General features: G+C 25.3%; 3 protein-coding genes across 4 annotated transcripts in view; 2 read left to right on the plus strand and 1 right to left on the minus strand.

The window, feature by feature from the left end:
- LOC128961010 (rhotekin-2-like) overlaps positions 1-14,647 on the plus strand; it is a 45,202-nt gene extending 30,555 nt beyond the window's left edge. For both annotated transcript variants that reach the window (XM_054307218.1, XM_054307210.1), the window contains exons 2-5: positions 9,730-9,935; positions 10,952-11,004; positions 13,215-14,195; positions 14,268-14,647. In XM_054307218.1, the coding sequence (XP_054163193.1) occupies positions 9,730-9,935; positions 10,952-11,004; positions 13,215-14,195; positions 14,268-14,515 (1,488 nt within the window). In that variant the 3' untranslated portion in view covers positions 14,516-14,647. The remainder of the gene's footprint in view (positions 1-9,729; positions 9,936-10,951; positions 11,005-13,214; positions 14,196-14,267) is intronic.
- A 1,321-nt stretch (positions 14,648-15,968) lies between these two features.
- Positions 15,969-19,112, minus strand: LOC128959875 (uncharacterized). Its single transcript, XM_054305905.1, has 7 exons — positions 19,064-19,112; positions 18,322-18,983; positions 17,378-18,218; positions 17,133-17,297; positions 16,409-17,004; positions 16,138-16,346; positions 15,969-16,032 (listed from the first exon to the last, which is right to left on the minus strand). The coding sequence occupies exons 2-7, from the start codon at positions 18,670-18,672 to the stop codon at positions 15,969-15,971; spliced, it is 2,226 nt and encodes a 741-aa protein (XP_054161880.1). The 5' UTR covers positions 18,673-18,983; positions 19,064-19,112.
- A 6,301-nt stretch (positions 19,113-25,413) lies between these two features.
- LOC128958419 (peroxisomal biogenesis factor 19-like) lies at positions 25,414-27,074 on the plus strand. The gene is made up of 4 exons (XM_054304274.1): positions 25,414-25,593; positions 25,771-26,037; positions 26,099-26,367; positions 26,424-27,074. The coding sequence occupies exons 1-4, from the start codon at positions 25,503-25,505 to the stop codon at positions 26,739-26,741; spliced, it is 945 nt and encodes a 314-aa protein (XP_054160249.1). The 5' UTR covers positions 25,414-25,502; the 3' UTR covers positions 26,742-27,074.

Genomic DNA, 27,074 nt, shown 5'->3' on the forward strand with positions numbered 1-27,074 from the left:
GTATTTTAAACCCACATCATATGATTATAATAGGAAAGTGATTTCACTTTTTACAAAATAATAATAAAAAATATTTTTTTAAATTTATTACTAAATAAACACTTTCAATGAAAATCTTTTAAATCATATTCATAGTCACAAACTCGTGAACAGAGAGATCGTCTTTTATTGAATTAATTTTTTTTTAAACAAATCATTTAAATAGTTTGAAGTGATTTTATAGTAGGAATAAGCAAATAAATTGTGGCTTTTAATAATTTGATGAACGACATGAAAAAACATTACTGTTTTGAACAAATTATAAAAAACAAAATGACAGGTGTTTTTTATTGTTAATTTGAGTGCAAACTTTTCATAATAATAATTTATTAATTTTTTTTTAAATATTAGTATTAGTTTTTATATATTAAATATTTGTATATAATTTATTACTAAATATTTTTTATTATCAAATTTACATTATTGTTTTATTTAAAAATTTATAATTTCAAACTATTTTAGTCGATCTTTATTACAATTTAATGATTTAATTATATGTTGACGTGATTGTTGTAGTAATCTATGATATCATCACATTTATAATTCATTAAATTCATTGATTATATATTTTTTAAAACAGATTTTATATTGACTTAAAACAAAAACACAATTATTAAAAAATATTGAATAATAGCTTATTATTTATTAGTTTACCATAAATATTGTTAAGGTTTTGTTTAAGTAATAACATTTAATTTATTTTAGGTATATCGCCCACTCAAACACCTCAACTTTTATGACAAGTAGTCAAATAGCTTACATAATAATTTAAAAAATACTACTATTAATAATTATTTTTATAAAAATCTTGATAAACAAATATAATAATCATACTGTATATATAATATAGTTTTATATAATTTAATATATTTATCTCAATATAAATTATAGTAATATTGCAATACTATAATAATTACAGTATATTTAAACGAATCCTAAAGAAAAAATAATTTTAAAAATGAGTGATTGCTTTGATTGTTTAAAAAAATAAAAGCGTCGGAAACACAATTGTATTGCTATTATTATTAACAATAATAGTTTAAAATTAAGTTATATTTCGACTATTATTGATACACTTAAGAAGTTTATATGCAATACAAAACATTTGTGTGAAAAAATGAAAATATAATTGAATTTATGAATATAAATATAAAAATAACATCAATTATCAGACAATGACTTTCTCATGAATTTTTTATCTAATATTATCTATTATATACTGTATATATATATATAAGTTTATATATAATTGGTTTTTATGCTTTATATTTAGTTTTTAATCAATTTTGTTTTGAAAGCCATTCCACCCATAAATAGACAAAACATTATAAATGACTACACAATAGCAGTCATTGACATTGTTTTTGATGGCCAACACGTGCACGTGTGTGTGTGTGTGTCTGTTATGTGGTGACAAACCCACCGGATGTGGTCACCCACTAGACTACTGTTTTTACTCTTAAGAGTAACAAATTTTCTTTAGTTTTAACCCTCTATACTGTTGTTTAATGACATGATATTGAATGATACAAATATAGTAACTCTGACCCCTTGGCTCATGTGTTCGGCCCTTAAGTTTACGTTTGACTGCTCTGTGTATATCATATCATATGATATCATATATCACATTCATTGACTTTTTTTTCTAAGACCTCAATACTTGGTTTTATTTTTATTATATGTTTCAGTAATAGCATGTGTGGGATGATATCCGTCTACATCTCACTCATGAAAATAATATATTTCGCATTTTTATTGCTTTTTTTTGTTTTTAAAAACAATTTTTTTTATAAATGGGAGTAACAAATATTCTAGTTTTTTTAAATTTGAAAAAATATTTTTAGATAATTGTATTAATCTATTATTATTTCTATACAACAATCTATAGTCACTATTTTTATTGTTTAGATTAACTATTAAATTATTAGCTATAAAATATAATATAGTCTCCTTCAATATAAATTATAATATACAGTATTTTTAATACATTATATTTTATTTACAATTTTTTTCATAGATTCACTACTAATAGTAAAAATTGCTGTAAAAATAAATAATATATTTAATTGTTTTGAAAAAAACATATGCTATATATTTATTCTATAAATACAAATATAATCAAAATAATTTGAATTAATTAATATGATTTTGTAAAAATATTAATAAATATTTTTTATTTGTTATCAAAACATTATGAATGTTTCTGTTACTTACGTGACCGATATGTAAACTAAAATTATTTCAATAATATTTAGTTATTATAAAATGAAATAGTTTTATACTGAATAATAATAATAATTTTTTATTATTTATTATTTTATTATTTTGCAAACTAAAGTAAATATTAAGTTAAAATATTTGTATAGAAATATGGAGCGGATATTCACCAGAAAATTTAATTAATTAATAATTGGGACTCAAAATAGCAATCGATTAAAATAGTAAACAATTTGAACCACAAGTTTCATTGTACTAAATAATTATTATCTACAAAAAACAAACAATATTAAATAAACATTATTTTGTATTAATATTATTGTAATAACATTTTTTAAAAAACATCAAATTATATTATTTAAATTGCGGTAAACAATGTCGTGATAAGTGAGTGATTTACGTGTTTTTTTCATTTTCAAAAATACATTCATTTAAACCATTAAAATAAACTCCATCTCATTATTAATTAACATTTGTTCAGTAATATTGTCTACATGTTTAAAAATGTTTATACTATAAATATCATGATATAAATAGTATAAATTTTTCCAACATTTAATAATAAATTTTATAATTTATTATATAATTATTGATTAATTTATTTGAGATATCTTTAAGATTTCATATAAGTTATATAACTTAGGATATTCCCACTTTTAAAATTATTAGTTTTATAATTAACGCCATAAAAGTCGTTAATAATTATATAGTAAATGAAAATATTTTTACAGTTAAATGTTAAATATAAATAAATTTGTTATTTATAGTTTTCTTATTAAATATTTTAAGTGTTTATTTTGATGACTAATAATACAATAATAATTAAATATAATTAGTACTTTAGTTAGTTTTTTCAGAATAAAACAATAATAATAATAAGCACCGGTATGTTAATACTGTAATAGTAAATAGTAGCTCAGCCCTAACTTTTAATATTTATTTTTATTATTAACTGTTTGAAAATGTTATTTCTTTTTCAATAAGATTTTTATATTTTGTATTTATTTGTAAGTTTATTAGTAAATACTTGATATCGACAAACACAACACACTGTTTAAAGTCCTGTTTTGAATCCTTATTATTATAAACTTATTATTTATATTTTTAACACAAACTAATCTATAATAATAATAATACCCTTTGAATTTGGATTAGTTTTTTATTTTGCATTTAAATTTATTTAAAACATTTTACACATCAAATATTATTAAACGGGTATTGTATAGTATAGCTGCCACTTGTTGTTCACGCGATTAATATTTAATACAATTTTAAAGATAAATATATGAATGTCTCGTGAATTACTATTAATTTTATTGTAAATTAGAGAATATTTTCTTTGTTAAGTTTTTCTTGAAAGTTATGTTTCTTTTGAAAGCTATGACTTAAATTTAGTGAACAAAATGATTAATCTAAAGACATTATTTAGACTAATACTTGTCTCACAGGAGACAATGATTAACTGGTGTATAACAATGTTTATTATTTAAAAAGTGTCCCATTTGTGACAACGAAATGGTAAATAATTAATTTGCAAAAAAATACATTAAAAAATTATTTTCGTAGAAGATAATTGTCAAACAATTATCGTACCGGTGCCACCAAAAGCATGGACAACCTCATGATTATAGACTAAGTGCTTTGAATAATACGTGGTTTTCTGGATCAAAGTTTAGCATTGAAAACATAATAATCTTGACGTACCTGTTTTCGGTCGGCACAACAAAATATGAGGACATTAAACGAGAAACAAGTGATTTAACTAAAACAACATCTCATAACACTATAAGTGATTGGCTTAACTTTTGTCGAGAAGTGGTATTTGATTGGGTCGAAAAATATCAATCAGTTGATCTCTTTAGTATATGATACATATTTAATTATGCACGTTACCTAAACCTAATTATAATGGTAATACCAAACTGATAGTGTATTAGTGTTTGCTCTGTTACCTAACCTGGAGTTCCGACCGCAACCTAAACCTAATTATAATGGTAATACCAAACTGATAGTGTATTAGTGTTTGCTCTGTTACCTAACCTGGAGTTCCGACCGCAACCTAAACCTAATTATAATGGTAATACCAAACTGATAGTGTATTAGTGTTTGCTCTGTTACCTAACCTGGAGTTCCGACCGCAACCTAAACCTAATTATAATGGTAATACCAAACTCATAGTGTATTAGTGTTTGCTCTGTTACCTAACCTGGAGTTTAAACCTAATTATAATGGAAATACCAAACTGATAGTGTATTAGTGTTTGCTCTGTTACCTTTTAAACCTAATTATAATGGTAATACCAAACTGATAGTGTATTAGTGTTTGCTCTGTTACCTAAAGTTCCGACCGCAACCTAAACCTAATTATAATGATAATATTTTGATACTTTTAATTCAGGAGTTGTCGTAGAAATTGACGAAACAAAAGTTGGTAAAAGAAAGTACAATAGAGGTCGACTAGTTGATTGGATTTTAGGTTTAGTTGAGATTCAAATAATAATTGTCGACGTGGAGGTAGATTTCGTTTAGAAATATGTCCCCTAAATAAAAGAGATGCCGACACTCTTTTACCTTTGATACGTAAGCATGTAAAAATTGGGTACTATTGTGTCTGACTGTTGGGCTGGATATTATAGACTAACAGACAATGGTATAAATGATAGATAAAACATATTATTAAGTTAATTAATTTTTTAATTTTTAGGTTTTGTCCATTTTACTGTGAATCATTAGTTTGTCAATTCACATACCGGTGCAAACACACAGACCATTGAATCTCAATGGAGAGCTATGAAACGCAATCTTTTAAGAGGGGGTATACCACAAGATTTTATCTACATTTAGCCGAATATCTTTGGCGCCGACACGTATCACAACAATTTAGATAATTTTAATTGATTGTATAAAACAATTATACAACCCTTTAATGTAATTTTAATTACAGTATATACAGGTATATATATATTAATTTGCAATGTAAAATATTATTTCATAATAATATATTTATATTTAATAAAATCTATTGTAATTAACGCGATATTCGTATATTTAACTTTAAAATTGTATTAAATATTAATCGCGTGAACAACAAGTGGCAGCTATACTATACAACAGCCTATTAAACGATATGCCAATTAAATGACATATTGTTTTAAGCAAATACATATCAAAAGAAAAAACAATTGTATAATAAAGTATTGAAATACTTATTTATTTTTACTATAATAATGTTATTTCTATTACATAAAGTGTTTTTTATTATACTATTATTTTTTATTGTTTTAATTGATTTATTGATTTTCAAGTTCAAGTCCTAAATATTGCTAATATATATATATATATGCAGAGTAAATATTTTTGTTTGTTTGTATATCAGGTATATATTAATACATATATTAAATATTTATAAACACTAATACATTATGTGTTTAAAAAATGAATGTCTGTGAGTGTTATACAAGAAACCCTATTTCTGTAATAGATATCAAACAAATAATATTTGGTCTCATTTTTTCATATGACTTATTACTTGAATACAATAATTTATTATAAATAATAATTTTATCGACATTCGCTTATTATTATTTTTTGCTTATAAATCAAATTTTATTTTATTATTTAAGTTTATCATTTACTTTACATTTGATTGTATTTAATTCAAAACTAATTTTGTTTTATGAATAGCAAAAAAAGATTTGTTGATATTAATAGTAAGTTAATAAACAACGAAAAGTCATCTTTGATTTTATAGTTTGATTTGATTTTGAGTTAATGTTTGAATTTGAAAAATACAAAAATGAGTTTGAAATCCGGTTTGAGTCATGATATTTGTCTTCACATATATTAGTATCAATTGAGTTGGATATCAGTTGAGAGATATTATTATTATTAATGTAATTAACAGTTACTCTCTTCACGAGTCTCTCTCTCTCTCTCTTCTCACACAACCCTTTCATCTGAAAGTCAGTCAAAGATAGCATAACCTTCCCATTACCCACACCTGTGCTTCTCATTTACACATTAATACCGGTATCTGTAATAACATAATATTATATGTTTATATATCTGTTATATTAACTCCACTATTGTCTGTCAGCTATTAATTGTTATATGAATTGAAATATTAAACGTCTTTTTCAAATTGAAAAAAAAACTATTTTGTCGTTTCAATAACTGGGTATTGGAAGTCATCACAGATATACCAGTTCCTAAATAGTTAGCATATACTGTATAATCATTATACTTTATATTAGTATATGTTTTATCAGCAATACATTACTATTGAATTGTTTATCAATAGATTTATACCAATAGACAACTCTATACACCTGTAATTTCAAAATCATATGCGAGAAACTGTAGTGAATGACAGTACATGAGTTGTCAATATCATCTGATTATAATTATTATTATTATCATCAACGACATCAACTGAAAAGTTTGATTTTTTTTATCATTTAATGTGTGGAAAGCATTAGAAAAATTTGAATTTATAATAATCGTATCTTTCATATGATGTGTTTCATGAAATAAGTGAATAACAAAATTGTTTGTATAAATGTTGTGTTTGATATAACATACAAAAAGCCCAATAATAAGATATCAATGACTTTTGATAATTTGTTTCAATCAATATGTAATGACAACGAAAACGGCAGTCATTGCTATCTATTATATTATATATTATTGTATTTTTGTTGTCAGTTTGTCGTCCAATAAAATATAACAATCATATCAAACAAATATATTGACTAATCATAATCCCATATCATTTATTATTTGGCGAAAGTGTTGGTTCACTGATATATTAATTGTATTGTTATAACATGTGATTTTTGGTTTATTAATTGTTTGTTTATTATTAAGTGACAATAAATGGTTTGTTTGACTTAACTGGAAGTACAATATAATTGATTTATTTATAATTTATACTTACCTTTGTATGAAAAGATGGTAAGCAATTGACTGATAAAAATTGATTACATATATCATATCTATTGAAATGATTATATATTTTATAAATACATTTTTTTTATTATTGATTGAGTTTTAACTATCATTATTATTAGCCACCGGTGTGTTTGACCCCATAATGTCACGCTTTTAGACAAATTATTTACACATACAGTGAATAATATTATGTTTTGTTTGTTAAACTAATTAAAACTTTTTAGTAACGCTTTTCATTGACATTTGAACTCAATTTTTCTTTCTTTAAACGTTTCATTTTGTAATTTGATTTATAAAAAAATTTATTTAAATACTCTTTATATTGTATATTCAATTATAACATTTTTGAATGAATGAATTAAATACAGCAATTTTGTTAACAATTAACTAATTTAATATAAATATATTATTTACTCTTTTGCCATCAGCTATTGTATTACACAAAAATAGATTTGAAAATAATTATAACAGCATTTTGTTATTTATAAATTAGTTTTATCGAAAAGATTTGCAACAAAAAAATTATTACATTATTTGGTTATCGATATAAATTGTTTTTTTTAAACATATTATTATTCATATAATTTATTTTTCTCATGCAATAGATATACAAAATTTAATTAAATCTATGAGAGCATAGATTTGGTTCAATAAGTTTGTTGTTGTTTTGTTAGATCTTTTATTTTTGATGAAAGTTTTTACGGTTTTAATCTTAAAAATTATATGAAAACTTTAATTACTCAGTAATCTCATCATCAAAAACTGATGGTATGATTTATATTAAAATTTTTAGCTATTTATATAAAAATACCTATGAAAACATGTTTTTTTATCATAATAATGTTTAGACTTAACATTTTTTTTAATTAAGTGAAACTTTATTAATACTATAAAATGGAATTCAATTAAAATGAGTTACTTTTTATTTTTTGTTAACTAAAATTAAATTTATATTTTTAATTAAATTAGACAAAAAAGTGATTAATACAACATATATTTTTAATGATAATGAATAACACTTTCACATTATTATTAACTTTGATTTCATTTTATATCATCAAGTGTTGGTGACCCTAATATTAATTTGTTATGCCTACTAAAAAAAAGTTTTTATACAATCTATGATGATATTTAAAATTAAAAATGTTATTTTTAAAAATAAATTATGATAAATATAGAAATGATATTGAAAAAGATATTTAATAACATTTTGAATTTTTTTTTTAATTAAATATAAAGTTATTTATAGCAATAAAAGTAATAAACCAGTTACTCAATAAATTATTATTTAACTTATGATTTTTGAAACATTATATCTATATATTTTGAGAATAAAATTACAAATCTACTTATATTGTATTGTAATGTACAGTATATACATTTAAACAATTTATTTACAAATTACATATATTTTGTATTTATAATTATAGTTATATATTTAAGATTATTAAATTTGAGATTTTACAGTTTTGTAATCTAATGATAAAATAATAAAATTATCGAAAACTAATTACTAGTAATATTATAATTAATTTGATATAGTTTTAAGTTTTAAAAATTTATATAATACTAAATACTTAGTTATTAAAAAAAATTTCTAACCTGTATGGTATATTAATTATAAAATAATAATAATTATTATTATTATAAATGACTATTATGGTCAATAATAATTATGAAAAATAGTTAACAAAAATATAATCATATTATTAAGTATTTAGTTATGTTATTAGACTACAATTATCAGAGAGGAGGGTCTCGCTATATATAATATTATAATAATTAAATACAATATGTATTAAAAATAATTATAATAATTAAATAAAATCATAAATTTTAAGAATTTTGGGAATTAAGTGGTGATTACATTGTTTTTGAACTCAAACGTGAAGTTCATTAACTAAAGGGTTCGTTGTCTGTCTTCATATAATAAGTCATGTTTTGTTAAACTATTAAATATATAAAACATTATTATTTAATGATCACTATTAGTGTTTTGTTTTTATTTATCATTATATTTAAAATATCGGCGATAATTAAAATAAAAGTTTAAATCTATTTATGAAAGTCATATTATAGTATATATTGATTGTTTTTAATACGAATGTTTAATTTAGTATTTTTAAGTGATAAGTTTCAGATAATACATGTATATTTAAATTTAGTTGCAAACATGATTGAAATACCAGTTATTTTAATTTATCATTACAATCTATACAATTCAAAATTATAAGAAAATTTCAATATCAATAAGTTTGGCTGTAATTAATAATTTTGCACTTAATTTGCAACACTTTTTCTCCTTGAATGCAAAATAAAACGAGACATTTTTCATTTGTATAGATCATTATAAATGTAATTTACAGTATTTATATTTAAATTTCAAATTAAATGAATTTATAATATTATAATTAAAATACTTTTGAAATCTAATTTACATAATTAGTATTTTTTGAAAATATCGATCATAATTATAGTAATCTATGTTAAAGTTATATAACATGTTTTTTTTGTCTGTCTATAGGAGTATGATTTGGAGCAGAAGATTGATTTGGAGATAAAGATGAGAGAGGGAACCACCAAATTGTTGGCCGCCTGTAAACACTCCAACCAAACCCTAGAAGCGGCCAAATCTTTGCTCACATCCAATGAACGGATGATCGCATATATGAGTGAACTTCAGCGCCGAAGAGCCGCCGAAAGACAGCTAAACAAAGTGGACCTCAAAATGTATGTCCAAATTGATAGTCAAACTCATTAAAAAAAACCCAAATATATACCCCCTTCTAGTCATTGCCATCACATGAATATCTATGTGAACTATAATCTGTTTATAATATAATGTCATTAATTGCTGTTCAAAAAAAAAGATTTATATCACATGATTATCTTAATTTAAGTAAAGCTTATTTAACTTTTAATATGTTATTAGACTCATATAACTAACATATTATTTACTTGTACTTATGAAGCACTGGTAATTTATTCATTGCAATCAATTTGGATATTTTAATAACATATTCATTGATATTGCACAACACAAAGATTATATATACTGTATATAAATTATTTAAAACTTAACGCAAATTTATAATTATTTTAATCTATAGATAAAAAATTTCTTATACTATATACTTATAAAATATTTAAGATAAGTTATTGTATAGTACATGATATGTATAGTGAATATTAATTTTTATAATTTTGTGGTAGAATTTGTTGTTATTGTATAGGTTTTTGAAAAAATTGTTATCTTATGAAATCTAATGTAATAATTTAAATATTTACTAATTTATATAAAACAATTTTCCTTAATTATGATAATAAATTAGATAATTTTTATGATTTGTATGCGTTTAAATATTTAGTAATTCAACTTTTCATTTTTATTTTAATTAATCATTATTATTATTATTACAAATTAGATTGTTTTTAATTATTAGTTTTGTTATTAATATAGAAAATATTAATTCAACTATTTTTAATTGCCGTTTTATTAATTTTTAATATTTTTTTAATTTAGATTCTTATCTAAAATGTAAAATATTGGTCAATTTGATCAAAACATAATGTCAAATGCAATTAATGACAATATTATATAACAGGCTATTGAAACTTCAATTTTTTATCTTTTTAAAATTGGAGCAATGATTTGTACATTTTTCATATTTTGAAATACACAAATGTTTTTGATACAAATAATTTAAATTAAATGAAAATATTTTAATCATTTATTTTACTTTAAGGAAATATTTGAACCCTAAAGGCGACGGCGGAAAAGCAAAAGTTTCAGTTTCTGGTGAGTATTTGCTTTGACTTTCGACTCTTAACTTACTTATCATTTGCATTAAATTAGTCTAAATTCTTGTTTTCAATGAATGCACTGTTAGTTTTTTCTCAAATATAACCAACATATCTATCCATCTATATATATATATATATATATATATATATATATATATATATATATATATATATATATATAAATTTATATAATATCTGTGAACTATATTACCTTATGAGTCCAATTCATATATTCTCATTTAATATTAGCCAAATCCACCCTTACGTCAAATTATTGATTGTTGAGTTGATTGTAACAAATTTTATAAATGACAATTCAATGGTTTGGTCGACTGTTATCATATTTTATTTATACTATAATGACTTATATTAAAAAAATACAATTTATTTAATTGAGATAATAAAATTTTAGGAGTAGTGTTATAAACTCATTAATAACTAATTATATACATTTTATGATTTATAAATATATTGTATATAAGATCAAAAACATTAAAATATGTTAATTTTTAAATAATAAATGTCTAGTCGACAGCAATATTTTATAACTTATTTAGTTTATATTTATTTATCCCAAAATAAGATAATAATACAATCAACTGTCCATTTGTTTAGGAAATTATTCGGGCGTTTAGTTGACTATAAAACATAGTATTTATTTTGATTTTATGCCGTTTTCAGCGTTTTTGCCACAAATTTATTATATTATATATAATATTATGTGGATTTTGAAATGATTGAAATAAAGAGAACCTTTCAACGATTGAATAATACAATGATTTTCTTTTATATTTTATATACAATTATATACTTTTCCGGTTTTATTCATAATAAAATGTTGCTATTATTAGGTATTATATGATATTATTTACATATTTATTAGCACAGTATATCATAAAAGTAACGTTAAAATTTAACTAACTTATTAATGAACAATTTATTTTTAATTTTATTTATGTTTATGAACTAATATATGTCAATCAAATTTCTATTATCAAGTTTGATAATACTGTCGAATGTAATTTATATCAATTAAATACTTATTAAAATTGTTTCCTTATATAGCAAAAAAAATGATAAATAAAAACTTGGGAGGAGTAAAGTGAGATTATAAAAAAATTTATATATACTTATTATGAAAATATTTCTTTTTATATAAAATTTTATTGAATTTTTTTTCTTAAAACTTACTGTATATTATATCATATATGTTAGGCAGTTTCATAATAATTCATTGATCATTAACTACAACATACATTTTAACGTAAATCACAATTTCAGTTACATAATAACAAAAAACTTGTTTGACTTAATGTGTGTTGAATTTTACAAATATTCTCACTATGTTTGATATCCATTTGTCTTATTGAGACAATTGATATTATTTATGGGAAACTCTGTTTAATAGTTGACAGTAGAGGTTATTATTCATTATGTTTTTTTTTGGGCGACAGTATAAAGATAACAAAAAATAAGTACATTTAGAGTAAATATTCAGGAACTTGTGGTTTAAGTTTTGTTTTATTTTTATCGTATACTATGGGAACCAAATTATATTAATAGAGAGAAATACCTAAACATTGGGAAACCATAAATGAAAAGCTCTGTCGAGTTTTAAATGAAATGTGCGGTAATAATGGTTAGACCATTAAGAATACGGTCTCACTGTTGAAAAATATTGAAAAATGATCCATGTACTATTTTTTAAAATTATCATTTATATGGTATATTAAAATATCATAATGTTATGCGTTTGAAATTGCAAATTAGTAAAATAGTAATATTATAAAAAATATTCAAAAAATCACACAATAAGCAAGTGTTGAAAATACAATAATTGATTTGCAAGCTTTTCAACTTGCAGTTTGTGATGCCATTAAAATAAATCAAATTCAAAATTATTCAAATTTTGATTTTAAAAATTTTATTTTTGATAAATTCTAAAATTATAAAGATTGCAAACATTAATTAAATTCATTAACAACTATTTTTATAGCCATAATTAATTATTTTTGTTTTGTTTTGTTTGTCATTAAAATTACACTATTTAGATTAAAATCCTATAGTAAATAATTACAATTTTTTAAATAAATTAAGTAATTAAACGAGGATTAATTAAGATATTTTAATATTAAATTATTATAATAATTATAAGAGTTTTTTTTATAGTTTTGTTAATGAATTAATATTTTTTGTATTATATAGATATCCGGATGCCATTGATATGGAAAGACTCGGATCACTTCAAAAACAAAGGAGATTATCGACGGTTTGCTGTATTTTGTCTGCTGAAGATCGGCACAGAAATATACGACACAATTATGGTAACAAATGTGGACAGAAGTACGACAGACATCCAATTTGATGACATTTGTGTCTTCCAAAACATTCCTCCGGATTTCGAGTTTCGACTGGAGGTCTATTCGCGTGTTCTTCACGAAGATCTTAGCATCGCTTCAACGCCCAGAAAGTTATCTAAAAAAATCTCTACTTCGGTATCGAAAACATTGGGCCGAAAGTTGGCCGCTGCTGTCAAAGATGATATGGATTCGGAAACGGGTCCAAAGTTTCATTTGGTGGCCACCGCAACACTGCGTCTTAAAGATGCGTCCGATGCCATCAAAACACATGATCTGGTGATTGAAAATCTGGAGAACAGGCACTGGCAGTTACCATTGTTTGGCCATTTTTGCTGTCGACTAGCCGTACAACCCGATTGTCAGAATATTGAACGCATCGCCGGTTACTTGAAAGTCAAAGAGGCGTCCATAAGAGCACAAAAGATTGAATCAATATATTGGGCGTCACTCAAGAACTTCCAACTGAAACTGTGGTCTAAAAAGTACGATAGAAACAGTTCATCGAGTTATGGATCAAATAAGAAACGTTTTGATGGAGTTGACGCTGATGTCGTGATTCCCATTACTAACAGGACTAAAGTAAATTGCGGATCAAATGCGCTAACCATTAGTAGTGACGACAAATGCTATGTAATGCTAAATGACAACGGAATGAGTGACGTTAGGTTATGGGCCAAACATTTGGAACAAACCATACAAGACTTTGCTGTCTGGGAATCGGTAGCTGAATATCATATGCCTATCCCATCTCCATCGCCCACCAGAGCGCCCATGTATTTGAAAAACAGAATTCCCGGTTCACTGTATGACGAGACACCCATTCAAGGTATGTATAACTTTCTCTGAAATGTTTACAATTATCATTGATGTCTACATTTTCATCTGATTGCACCCACAGATCCGCAAACACCTAACTATAAGAGCAACGGAACCCTTCCTCGACGTGTATCTCACGGCGATTCCCTTCGCTCGAGATCTTCATCTCTATCCTCTTCGTGTACTAACAGTTCGTCGGTAACCAGTAGTGGCAAACACTCGTCACAGGCATCACCAACACAGACCTACACCGACCATCAAATGGATTGCAAACATAATTTCCTATTTTTTCAAACGTCAACCCCTAGAAAGCCATTAATGAACTATTAATTAATTAATTAATCGCAAAAATTATTGAAAATTTACAAATTTATTGAATTTCTATTGAGAATCTGTGCTTAACTTTATTTTTCTTTAGATTATTATTATTAATATCACTATTTTCAATGTTTGACAATCATTTAGTTTAATATTTTTTTCAATTAATATTAATGTTCTATATTTATATATTTCTAAGCAATGATGAGGTCTTTTATTAAAATATTTTTTTAGTATTAATATCCTCTATTTTAACATCTAATAATGTATTAATTGTTATTAACAATATACCATAATTATTATTATTATTATTATTATTATTGATATAGTATTTATGTAAATAGTCTTTATAATTATAATTATAAGTATTGATATTTGATTTACCGGTTCTATAAAATTATCAATCAATCAAACAAGTATATGCTTTGAATATTATTTTAATAAATTATATATATATATTTCTAATGAGATATTCATTCATTATTGAAATAATAAAAAAATAACATTATTATTATTTTTTGTCAAAATTGATAACAATATGTTTAAAGTTTGAATCCATCTGTTATGATATTTAAATGAAATGCTTTTAATAAAAATCTTTATATTTAAAAATAATTACTTGAGTTTTTATTAATTTTAACACAATTTTGTAATTAAATTTTATTTTTATTGATTTAAATTACAATATTGTGTTAAAATTATTTATTTATGTAATAGTTTATTATTATAAATTTATCTCATTAATATTCAGTAGTACTGTATAATTAACTGGAATATAAAAAATTGAACATTACTTATATAATATTATATCCAAATACCAATTTTTTATAACTAAAATTTAGATTACGGTATTTCATTATACATTGCATTATGTAGAATAAACTAAATTCAAAATTTTAATTATAATTAAAGTATCAATATAAATATTTTTCACAAAAATAAAATATCAGTTTAGATACTTATATTGATAAAATAGTGTTTACAAGCGGTTTTATTAAAAATTATTATAAAATTGTAGAAAAAATAAAATACAATTACTTTAGTTCAATATAAAACAATGTGAATAATTTAGACAATTATGGTAATAATTTTAGACAAATTAGATTAACTTATTTTATATAAGTTTACATTAATAAAATTGATTTGACAATACAATACAAAAAGATAGACGAGAAATAGTATAAAGTTTTTATAATTTAAAGAATGTGTTTATAATTTTGTTTGTTTATAACAAATTAATTTTTAATTTATATATTTTTGTAAATTTTTATAATATCATATTTTAAACATTTTTTATATTAGAATTATATAAACAACAAATTAAAATATAAAATAAACTTTTAGAATACAAGTTGTATAACATAGAGTATATTTATAATATCATACTATAAAAGTATAATATTTATTAAATAATAATAAATGATATGAAATGCATAAAAATTAAAACTAAAATAATAAGAATCAGTCATAAACTGGTCTCATATGATGTCAGCGGTGGGTATTTAATCCGTTTGTAATCAATGGTTGTTCTGCAGAATTAGAAAAGACAACAATAGATGACCTTAAGGACAGATATATAGACAGATAGTGTGTATATGAGGATAGTATGAGCTCAAGGATTGGAAACAACTTACCGGAAGGTAGTGTTTGTGCCGTTAAGATAATTGCATTGCATTGAGTACTTCCAAGAGGTCTCTTCACTGACATTTGGTCCGATCTGTGGTGATTTGAAGCGCTGGAAATTTGTTTCAGTCATTATCTCTCCCGATACTCCCGATACTCCCGATACTCCCGAAACTCCGGATACACCAGACCTCCGGTCCAAAGTATCGGTGGATCCGCTCTGTAAATATATTGGTAAATCATTTGATATTTTTAATTAATGATAACAATTAGTGATAATACTTTTGAAGTTCCATCTTCATTGATTTCTTTGATAATAACACCACTACTTTGAGGAACGGGATTATCAAACGCAATGCTTGTCGATATATGACATCCACCTCCGGGTCCATCGCGAGCTGATTGTAATTCTTGTTCAAAAACGGTCTTAGATTTGCGAAACTTTTTACTTTCATCCAATTCAGAAGTCCTAATAATACGTGATATTATTTCAGTGGCTGGCGGTGGACCTGTTGTTGGGACAGCCGTGTTGTTTGTGTCGCTACTGACGGCTGGCTTGTATTGTTGAACCGGTTCAACAACAGCAGCCCTTCGCGACGTGTTTTGCACCAATCGTTTGGTTAGTTCTTCGTCCGGTCGATAACGAGATGTACTGACATCTGTGACCAGAGAAGGATCTCGTTTCTCTCTATCGGGTGTCGACACGCGTGACATCTTTGTGCTAATCATTTTCGGCAACTGTTCCGGTGGTTCGGGACTCAAAAACTCCGGAGTATCAACTAATGTTACCACTGGTGATGATGAGGTTCGATGTGGCGGTGAAAACGATCTTTTTGGTGGTTTGGTATCGATGTATGGAAAGTTGTTTTTCAAGTAATCTTTATATTTGATAAAAATTAATCAAATATTTATAAATGATTAATATTTATATCAATACAATGATAACTATATTATAATAATATTAAAAATAGCATCAAATAAAGTGATAATTACTTTTATGACATACCTTTCGACCCATTAAATGCCATTTCATTGGTTATTGATTTTTCCTGACCTTCATTGCCATACTTACGGGCAGTTCTCGAGCGAGTCTTTACCATAGATTCACCGCCTTTGCTCTCAATCAGTGTTTCGGTGGACATCGATATTGCTTTAGGCTGTTGAACGACACCTAAATTCATATTTAGTTCAACGATAAAAAATTTTACAAAATTAATTTTATGATTAAAGATTCAAAACTATTATCCAAACCATCTTCATCTTTAAAGGCATCGGTAGTCATCTCATTACAAATGGTTGAACTGGAAGTCTCTTTCCATCGGGACTTGTCTATAGGTATAAGCAAACCGTTGCTATTCATAGACATGGATTTGTTACCAAAATTATCTGGCGGTGCGATTACCACGAGATGCAATGGGTCTTGAATGCTGACCCGACCAATCTTTGGTACAGTTATATCTTCAGTGTCGTAGTGACGAAATGTGGGACTCGGAGTCTTAAGTGATGACTTCAAGCTATGAGTGGACGATCCAAAACTCATTGTAGACGGTATCTGTGGCGCTATGCTTATGGGTGGCATTGATAAATCATCGGCCGATGCAGGACGGGTAGACACATTGCTGGCTGGTGTTACATCGATTTCCGATTGTGCCTTACGTATGGGTGATGGCATAGATCTTTGAGGTGATTGTGATCTCAATGGTATACTTTGATATCCATCAGTAATTCGTGGCATAGGCTTAGTGTCCATCATTGGTCTGACGGGAATGTGTTGACTTGTGGTGACGTGTGTGGTACGAGACATCTTGCCCTCGTCGTCCAGTTTGGTTAGTGATGTCACTTCACTTCTCTCTTTTTTATTAGCTTTTGTCACATCTATTATAATCTTTGATTCAGTTCTCAAATCCTTTCCGGGCGTCACTTTCATCACTGGTTTTGGTACAGATTGTTCCGCCACAACCAACTCACCATTGGTTTGTGTCTCCATTGATCTCATAATTGGCAATGATTTTGCTATAGGCGTAGATTTTGGTGGCAAAGTAGTGGTAAGCGTTGATTTGTGACTCACTTCTGGATGCACTTCGGGTTTCTGCTAAAAGATAATTATAAATTTTTAGATAATATAAATATATAAATTTGGTTTAATTATTAATTAAATATTAATAAACATTTGAAATAAATGATTAAATTAAAACCTTTTTGGCAGTGGATTTCTGTTTAATGTCCAGTCGTTGTGGTTCTCTATCATAACTTTGAAGATCTGTTTCCAAATACTGTTTCTTATCTTTTGTATGTTTTTTATTATCACTGAACTCTGTGTTAAACTTTTTCTCTTCAGATCTCATGTGATAATAGCTCTTTTGCAATGGTTTTGTGTGTGTCTTATATTCGGCAAACTTTTCCCGATATATTTCTCTAACATTTTCACAGCTATAGTCGCCCTCAGAGTTGGAATCTGAAGACGACGTTGCGGTGGCAGTGGTTGTTGCGCCGTATTCTTCTATTATAGGTTCCGGGGTTTTCAATGATCTATACATTCGTTCCATCGATGGATGTGTTTGTTGTTCGCGATGTGTCTGTTGTTTAGCACCGGATTGTTTGACAGCACTTTGATCTTTAAGTTTATAATAATTTGATAGTAAACTCTGATCGATGAGTTGACCTGTTTTCGGGTGAAATCCTTTAGGATAGGCCGATACTACCGACTCTTCCGATTCGGACGAGAATGACGACAGATTGGCCTCACAGGCGACATCTCTTCTGAAGAACCATTTGAGGTCCGTCTGAGCCGCCGATGATATCCGGGTTACAGGTATTGACAGTTCACGAAGTGTTGACCTATATCTGTGTCGATGGCCTACAGAATGAATGATTGTTTAAAAAACATTGTTATGCAGAATATTCATTGAATTTATTAGTTTAATATATAATTATTACTTCGAGTTTTAGGTGAAAGTCATGAAAAAAATGTTAAATATAAATACTATACTGTTTAGTAAATTATATACACCATATATATCGTAAAACAAAAATATTTACAATATTGTTGTTATCTATTTAAAAAATCACTAAAAATTTAAATGTGTTAAACAGGTTTAATTATTTATATATATTTTTTTATTTAACATTGCATTGTTCTATCATTCATTATTAAGTATTAAACTGACTAAATAATAGTAATAAAAATATGTTTAAAATTTCAATTCATTTTTTGAAATGAATATTATTTCCAATGCAATAAAAAGTTTTGTTTTCACAACTAATAAAATTAAATTTCTCAAAACATATTTTGTCCATATATGTACTGTATGTTTGCATGTATTATATGCATGTATGTGAACTGCAAAATAAATATGCTTTCAAATCAATCAATACATAAAATACACAATGTGTAATTATATATTTATCATATTTCAGTTTATATACATATAAATTATTTATTGTATATTATCATTTTATCATCTGGCAGTACCTAATTTTATTTTATTTTTTTATTATTATTAAAAGTTTTGAATAACAAAACATGTTATTTGTTGCATAACAAAAAAAAACTAAAATCAAATAAATATTTTCAATTTGTAAGAACCAAAACTATTTAATGACACGAGACTTTATTATGTTGTCATATAATAATAACAAACAAACAAAAAAAACAGTAAAATTAAATTTTATTGCTAATATTTTTTCAATTAATCAAATAAACATACATTACATTATTGAACTAATTTATATAGAAAACTTTTTTTTTTTTAATTACAACAAATAAAATATTGGTCATAAAAATTATTTCATGCGTAAATTGGTCATATCTTTTAGCTATAACTCATCAATGTCATTTAGAAATAATAATAAAATAACTATTGTAAATTTATAGTTATTTATTTATGTATTTAGTCTATCTATTTAGTTTAGTCTATTGTATAGATTCTATACAGTAGAATAACGCATTCAATACTTATACATTTTATTATGTATTAAATATAAAACATCAATTGCTAATTATGTATAATATTTTCAAATAAAAATAATAGAATTTATCTATAATTATATTTATATATAATTTAATTGAAATTTAAAAAGAAAATAATGTAATATAATAGACAAACCTGTAATATCGAGATCAGTTGCCACAGATTTATCTCTATATTTAAGTGCCGACATCTCTGTCTGTACGGACATTGTTCTGGTCTGTGGAAGCGCTGAGAATCGTTGGCGAAACATCTTATCAGTGGATACGCCGACATCGCGAGTGTCTGTCACAGCGTTTTTCCAATCGGTTTGGACGACAACCGAAGCGCTGTCAACCAATAGTTTATCCAACAGAGCACTCATTAACCTTTTTAGCAAAATTAATCTTAATTCGTATAAAAAATTTCAGTACATTTTTCTAACAAACATTTTATAGTTATATACAGCACACAAATAGATAACTTGTGTTGGGATTTATATATTTTTTAATAATCACTAACAGATTTTTTTTCAAAAAAAAAGTTTATAATAAAAATACCTGAAATCAATTTCAGTGTTAACCGAAACATCGTTAGTCAATCGTGGATCCACTTGAGTGGACCGGGATATCAGTTTGGCGTATGGATAATGTAAGTCAGGTTTAGCTTTATAACTGATTGGAGACATTATATCAATATCTCTATCCCTTTCTATTTCTGTTTCCATAAGCCGTCGCCTATAAGTTTTGGCCAAAGTGTTGGCATCAGTCTCTTCAGTGGCTCTTTTGAGTCTAAAGAGCTCCTCCTCTAATTTTTTGACCCTTTCTTTAGCAGAAGTAGGTATCACATTGACCTCATCTAACTTTTTCAGCCATTCCTCGTATTTTTTACTCCTTTGTTCTTCAAATTTCTTATCTTTTTTATCCTGTTTTTCTATTATAGTCATAACATTACCGTTAGTGTCGATGCGTGTTATATGTTGTGGCGGTGGAGGAGGAGGTGGCGGTGGTGGTGGTGGAGGAGGCGGAACCACTGACGGTCTTTCGGGACTTTCTGGTCTGTCTTTGCTCTGCAATAATCTGTGAGCCATCAGTCGTTTACGTCGCGATAAGAACTTATACTCCATGGCCTCCATTGCCAGATCTGAAGCACATCTTCCGAGTTCTTGTTGTCGCTGGTATTCTCTGTCTGCTTCAGCGATGTCTTGTCCTTCGGGTGTTAAATCATAGGAAACACTGGCACTTCTGGCCTGTGTTAAGCCTTTACGGCTGACCACCGGTAATGTTTGGCGACCACTTCGGTCCATAACTTAATGTTTACATAACAACAAACAAATCTCACAAACTTTAAACACCATAAGCGCACTGTAAGTGATTGACCCGTTAATGTCGCTAATTATGCTATACAATTGCGGGACAAGCATTTGTTGCTACTGAGGAACAGGTGATGAGGAAAACCAATGAACAAGTTTTGGCTATTGTTTAGGAGTCGACTCTTTTTGAACATTACTTACAAACACAACACAGATATGCATATGTTTGGTATGATTGGTATGATTTTCCTATAACTATAAGACAGGTGTTTCTCCTTTAAAAATCGTGCGTTTCTTAATCAAAACCATTGAATTGATTACTCCATGAATATTATAAAAATATTAAACTCTCTGTAATTATAAATATAAATATTAGTATTCAGATATAGGAGGTTAAAGGAGATTCAAGATATAACCCCTTAATATATATATATAATTTCCAAAAAAAAAATATTTACTACAAAATAGACGCACCTTATTGTGAGTAAAATATATTTTGAGCAAAAAAATTAACACATTATTAAAAAATTATTTAATTTGATATTTATTTCAAAATGTCTTTAGTCTGTATCTTAATTAATGACTAAAAGCACGCATTGATGTTAACAAAGTTGACACATACAGTAACAATCTTTTTGTTAAAATTGCATTTTATAACAATCGGTTTGTTAAGTAAATAAATAATTATTTAAGTGACAAATTTTGCAAATCATTGACAATTAAATATATTTAAATAGTAATGTATTTATTTATTACTTTTATATTTATTTTTTGATTATTGTATCGACAATGTTGAGGGCTTTAGAGGGAAAGAGTTAGAAAAGTTAAATAATTTCATTTTTACGATACTTTTGAAAAATAAACTTATATTCATTCAATGTATCATTGAATAAACTAAACTTATATTATATTAATTAAACTAAATGTATTGTATTTATAATTATAATTTGTTTATTTATTTAGTGTAAGATCAGTGGTTATTTGAATTGTTATTAAATTTACAATAGTATTATTCATATATATATATAATCAGGGTTGCTAAAGGGGGGGTAGGGGGGTAAGACGTCTTACCCCCCCCCTGAGATCGAGAAATTTTGGCTTTTCCCCCCCTGGCCTGAAGCCAGAAAGTTAGGGGCCCCCTACTAATTTTCGGCGCCGAAGGCGCCGAAAATTTTTTTCAATTATGTAAAATTTTATATTAAACAAAAAAATAAATATTAAATTAGTTTTAATATAAATTAATAGCTTATGTATAGAAAATAAATAGATAAAAATGCTTAATTACATCAATTTAACATTATTTACACTAGTTAGGGCACTCCACAAGCTAAAAAATAAATTCCCACCAAATTTTCAAAAAAATTAATGATATTTTATTTTATTTATAGCTGTTTATAAAAGATAATATATATTTTATTTCTTATTAAAAGTCGAAAACTAAGATTTTTAGCATAAATTTTAAAATAATTATATTTTAATATTTTTAAACTTTATATTAAAATTTGTTAGTTATGTGCTTTAAAAATAATAATAATAATATTAACTAAATATTACATAAATAGAGTTGGGGCACTCCACAAGGAAAAAAGCTCCCTAATAAATTCCCACCAATTTTCAAAAAAAATAATCAAATATTTTATTTTATTTTTTAGCCTTTATAAATGATAATATTTATATATATTATTTCTTATTAAAAGTAGAAAACAAATTTTTAGCATAAATTTTAAAGTTATTATATTTTAATATTTTTAAATTTTATAGTAAAATGTGTTAGTTATTTTTCAATATGAAATACTATGTAAAAAAATATTCTTAAATTAATTATTTAGAACTAATTATTTATATTACGTTTTAATAAATACAGTATTAAAATGTGTTAGTTATGGTTCAATATAAAATACTAAAAAAATATATATTTTTAAATTAAATTAATTATTTAGAACTAATTAATAATTATTTCTGCCAATTTTATTATTATTATTATTAAAACGTTTTAATAAATACAGTATTATATCATTAATTTTTAATCAATAACTATTTTTTTTAAAATCTAAATAATATTTTTATTTAATAATTATAATTATATTTGTTATATATATATTTATGCAATTTTTAATATTTAGAAAACATTTTGAGTATTGAGAAATTAAGTTGAGAATATTTTTATTTGTTAATTTATTGAAAATTTAATGGGAATTTAGCGGGAATTTAGTGGGAATTTAGTGGGAATTTATTGGGAATTTAATGGGAATTTAATGGGAATTTACTCAAATTTGGCAAAAATTGTCGTTTAAAAATGCAATAAAAAATGTTCACCCCCCCCCCCTATACCCCCCCCCCCCAAGCTTTTTCGAAAATTTTGCCATTTTACCTCCCCCTATACCCCCCCCTGAAATCGAAAACCTTTAGCAACCCTGATATATAATATGATATGATATATTGTTTATATAATAATATCTATCCTTAATAATACTTATAATTCATTTATATATTGTAATTATTCATTAATTTTTATATAATTTAATAAAGTTTTTTAGATAAAATCACATTACTGTCCTTGACCTACCAGTGCCCAGTCTTTATGAATAATTATTTATTTTAATGTCTATTATTCATTAAAAAACAACTAAAAAATTAACATTAACTTAGTTTAATTACAAACTACACATAATTTTATTGAAACGGTTTGTTTTCATAAATGAGTTAATTTAATTTATTTATTTTTTTTGAAAAATTATGTTTTAAAATTATTTTTTATAAATGTTTGTAAATAATGTTTATAAATGTTTGAATATGAAACTTATAAATGTTTGTATAAAAAGTTTTTTAATAATAAAATTTATGGTATTTAATAGTTTTATATACTTTATAGAAAATATGTGTATATTTGTGATCGAGTAAGAGATTAACAAAAATATTGTTTGAATTAGTTTTTGATTTAAGAAACGCACGATTTTTATAGCGATTTTTTATTTGTTAGTTGTATTAAAGCTATTGTCACGCAAACAACACATGACTTTTTGCTTAAAAAAGCCCACAATTTGCTTATATTAGAAATTAGTGACCATTTATTGCAATGCCATTTGTTTTTAGACTTATTGATGATAATTGCCTTACCATTTAAGAAAATTAATTAGCGCACAATTTTTTATTTATCATTTATTTATCTATGATTTATAGTTATTACAATTATTATTATTATTTTCATTATTATTGTTATAAAACTTATTATTTAGTTGTTCTGCAATTGTTTTCTTAACACAACAATCGTGCAAATACTTGATTATTATTAGTCTATATTAACAAAAGTTTTATTTAGACTTTTATTAATTTTTAATAAAAAAAATTTATAAAATTTATCTAAAAATATATTACAATTTATAATTATTATTTATTAAATATTATTTTAAAAAATCTAAATTAAGATAATTTAATTTGTATAAACTTTTTGTTGTTGATTAACTTTGATTACACATTGAAATTAATATCAAACATCTATTTGTAGTTAAATTAATAAAAAATATTTTGTTAGTTTATTTGTTTGATTGTAATGAAAAAATACTTTACAATAATAGTAATAAAATGTATTTATAATTAAATTTATATTTCAAAATCTAGTCTAATATCAATTAATTTGAATAACTTTTCATTTGAATAATTTTTATTGCAGTCTTAATTAAAGTGATATAAAAAAAAAGTTTTATATATTTATTGTGTAAAGTGTGGCACTCTATTGATTGCTATATAAACATTGATTAACATATATAACGTTACGGATGTTATATAATATTGTATTTAAAATACACTTTAAATTAGTTAATATATGCATAACATTTAAGCATATAATGTCATCAAATCAATAATATTAATTAAATTACAAATAAATATTAAGTAAATAAATTTCAAAACATATATTTTTTATTAATTAATTATTTGATTGTTAATATTTTAATGAATTTAATATATCATTATTAATAAATTGTTTTTACATTTAAAGTCCATAAATAATGGTTACGTTTGTTATGAATGTTTGAAATCAAACAAAACATTATTTCTATTATTAAACTATTTGTGATTTAAGTGTGAATTCATTGATATCTCGAAGAATAAACAAATTATGTCAACAAATGAAACAAATGAAGACAAGTCAGCGAAAGACCGATCGATTGATCCCGAAGTGGACGACGAGTTGTCCTCATTATTGGACAGTAAGTGTTGTCTTAAATATGATGTCTTTTATTGGGGTTTTCCCTCAAATGGTGTCACTTTAAGACATATTTTTTGGTATTTTAATGGATCTATTGATATAATATTGAATTTGATTGATAATAGAGACCATATATGTTGTCATTATTTTCATATAAATTGATGTCTTTTATCTTTAGGTGCTTTAAATGACTTCAATATTAAGCCCACAAATACTGATCCGAAAAGTGCTTCGGCGACCACATCTGTGACCACTTGTGATGATTTGATTAATAACAAGAAAATTATACCTGAATTGAGTGCTCCGGATGTTGGAAGTGATCCTTTTGATGATAAACTCAATGAAGATTTAGCAAAATTTGATGAAATGTTTTCGCCGCTCATTAACTCTGATCCCGAACTCAAAGAGCATTGGTCTCGACTGACAAAGTCGTGCGCCGAAGCGGGTTTGCACTTGAATTGGTTATCATATGTTAAGATAAACTAATTTTATGATTTTATTGACAGCCACTGCCAGTAATGAAGACGAATTTCAACACTCATTACAGGAGACACTGAAGACTATCTCAGATAAGGCTCAGGCAGTGGTCGGAGAGGAAAACAATTTGTCAGAAGAAGAATTGGCAAGAATTTGGTCTAATCTGGGTATTGGAGCCGACGATGAAGAGAACGGTTCCAACAATTTTGCTAATTTGATGCCTTTGATGACTAATATGATGCAAAACTTGTTGTCAAAAGAGTTATTATATCCGGCACTCAATGAATTGGCAGAAAAGGTGATAATAATTGAGATTTTGTTTATAATTAGCGATTAAAATATATTTTCAAATAGTATCCGACATTTCTTAATGAAAACAAAGACAAATTATCAGCTGAAGAGCTCAAGAGATATACAAAACAGATGGAACTCATGAAAGAAGTTTGCGAAGAGTTTGACTCTGAATCAACTGAAGACAGCGAAGCCGTCAAAAAAGAGAGATTTCAACGTATTTTAACTGTAATGCAAGCGATGCAGAGCTGCGGATCGCCACCCAGTGATCTGATCGGTGATTTGCCCGACTTTGGTGCGGGTCTGCCTCCAGACCTTAACATTGGAAACATTCCCGGATTAAATGCCGACCAGAATGCGGGCCAGTGTTGTATAATGTGATCAGATTTTGTATTTAAAACAAATGCATAATTTCTGTGTTTATTTTAAAAATCTAATTCTGTTATCATTTATGTTATAATTTATACATCGCTTAAACTTTTTATTTGATCGAAATAATTATGTTTTACTACAGTATATATCACACAAATCAAAGTTTATTGTTTTAATTATTTTACAAACAAAATGTAATTGCATTGTTAATACATATGATTATTATACTGTACTTATTGGGAGCTTTGGTTAATTGAAGTGATCTTATCATAAAATGTTGTTTCAAAAGTTTATACAATTATATACATTTAGGTTACCCGGTATATTTATTTATATTATACT

Source organism: Oppia nitens, unplaced genomic scaffold (assembly GCF_028296485.1).
Source record: "Oppia nitens isolate AA-2021 unplaced genomic scaffold, nextdenovo-longstitch-racon4-pilon3 scaffold13_pilon_pilon_pilon, whole genome shotgun sequence".
In the NCBI taxonomy this organism is placed as follows: domain Eukaryota; kingdom Metazoa; phylum Arthropoda; class Arachnida; order Sarcoptiformes; family Oppiidae; genus Oppia; species Oppia nitens.

Coding starts and splice junctions, on each gene's coding strand:
- LOC128959875 (XM_054305905.1), bottom strand. CDS start 18,672: ATGGAACGAATGTATAGATCATTGAAAACCCCGGAACCTATAATAGAA. Junction 18,219..18,321: donor AGAAATCCACTGCCAAAAAG/GTTTTAATTTAA, acceptor ATTATCTTTTAG/CAGAAACCCGAAGTGCATCC. Junction 17,298..17,377: donor TGCCTTTAAAGATGAAGATG/GTTTGGATAATA, acceptor ATATGAATTTAG/GTGTCGTTCAACAGCCTAAA.
- LOC128958419 (XM_054304274.1), top strand. CDS start 25,503: ATGTCAACAAATGAAACAAATGAAGACAAGTCAGCGAAAGACCGATCG. Junction 26,038..26,098: donor AAAGTCGTGCGCCGAAGCGG/GTTTGCACTTGA, acceptor TTTTATTGACAG/CCACTGCCAGTAATGAAGAC. Junction 26,368..26,423: donor TCAATGAATTGGCAGAAAAG/GTGATAATAATT, acceptor ATTTTCAAATAG/TATCCGACATTTCTTAATGA.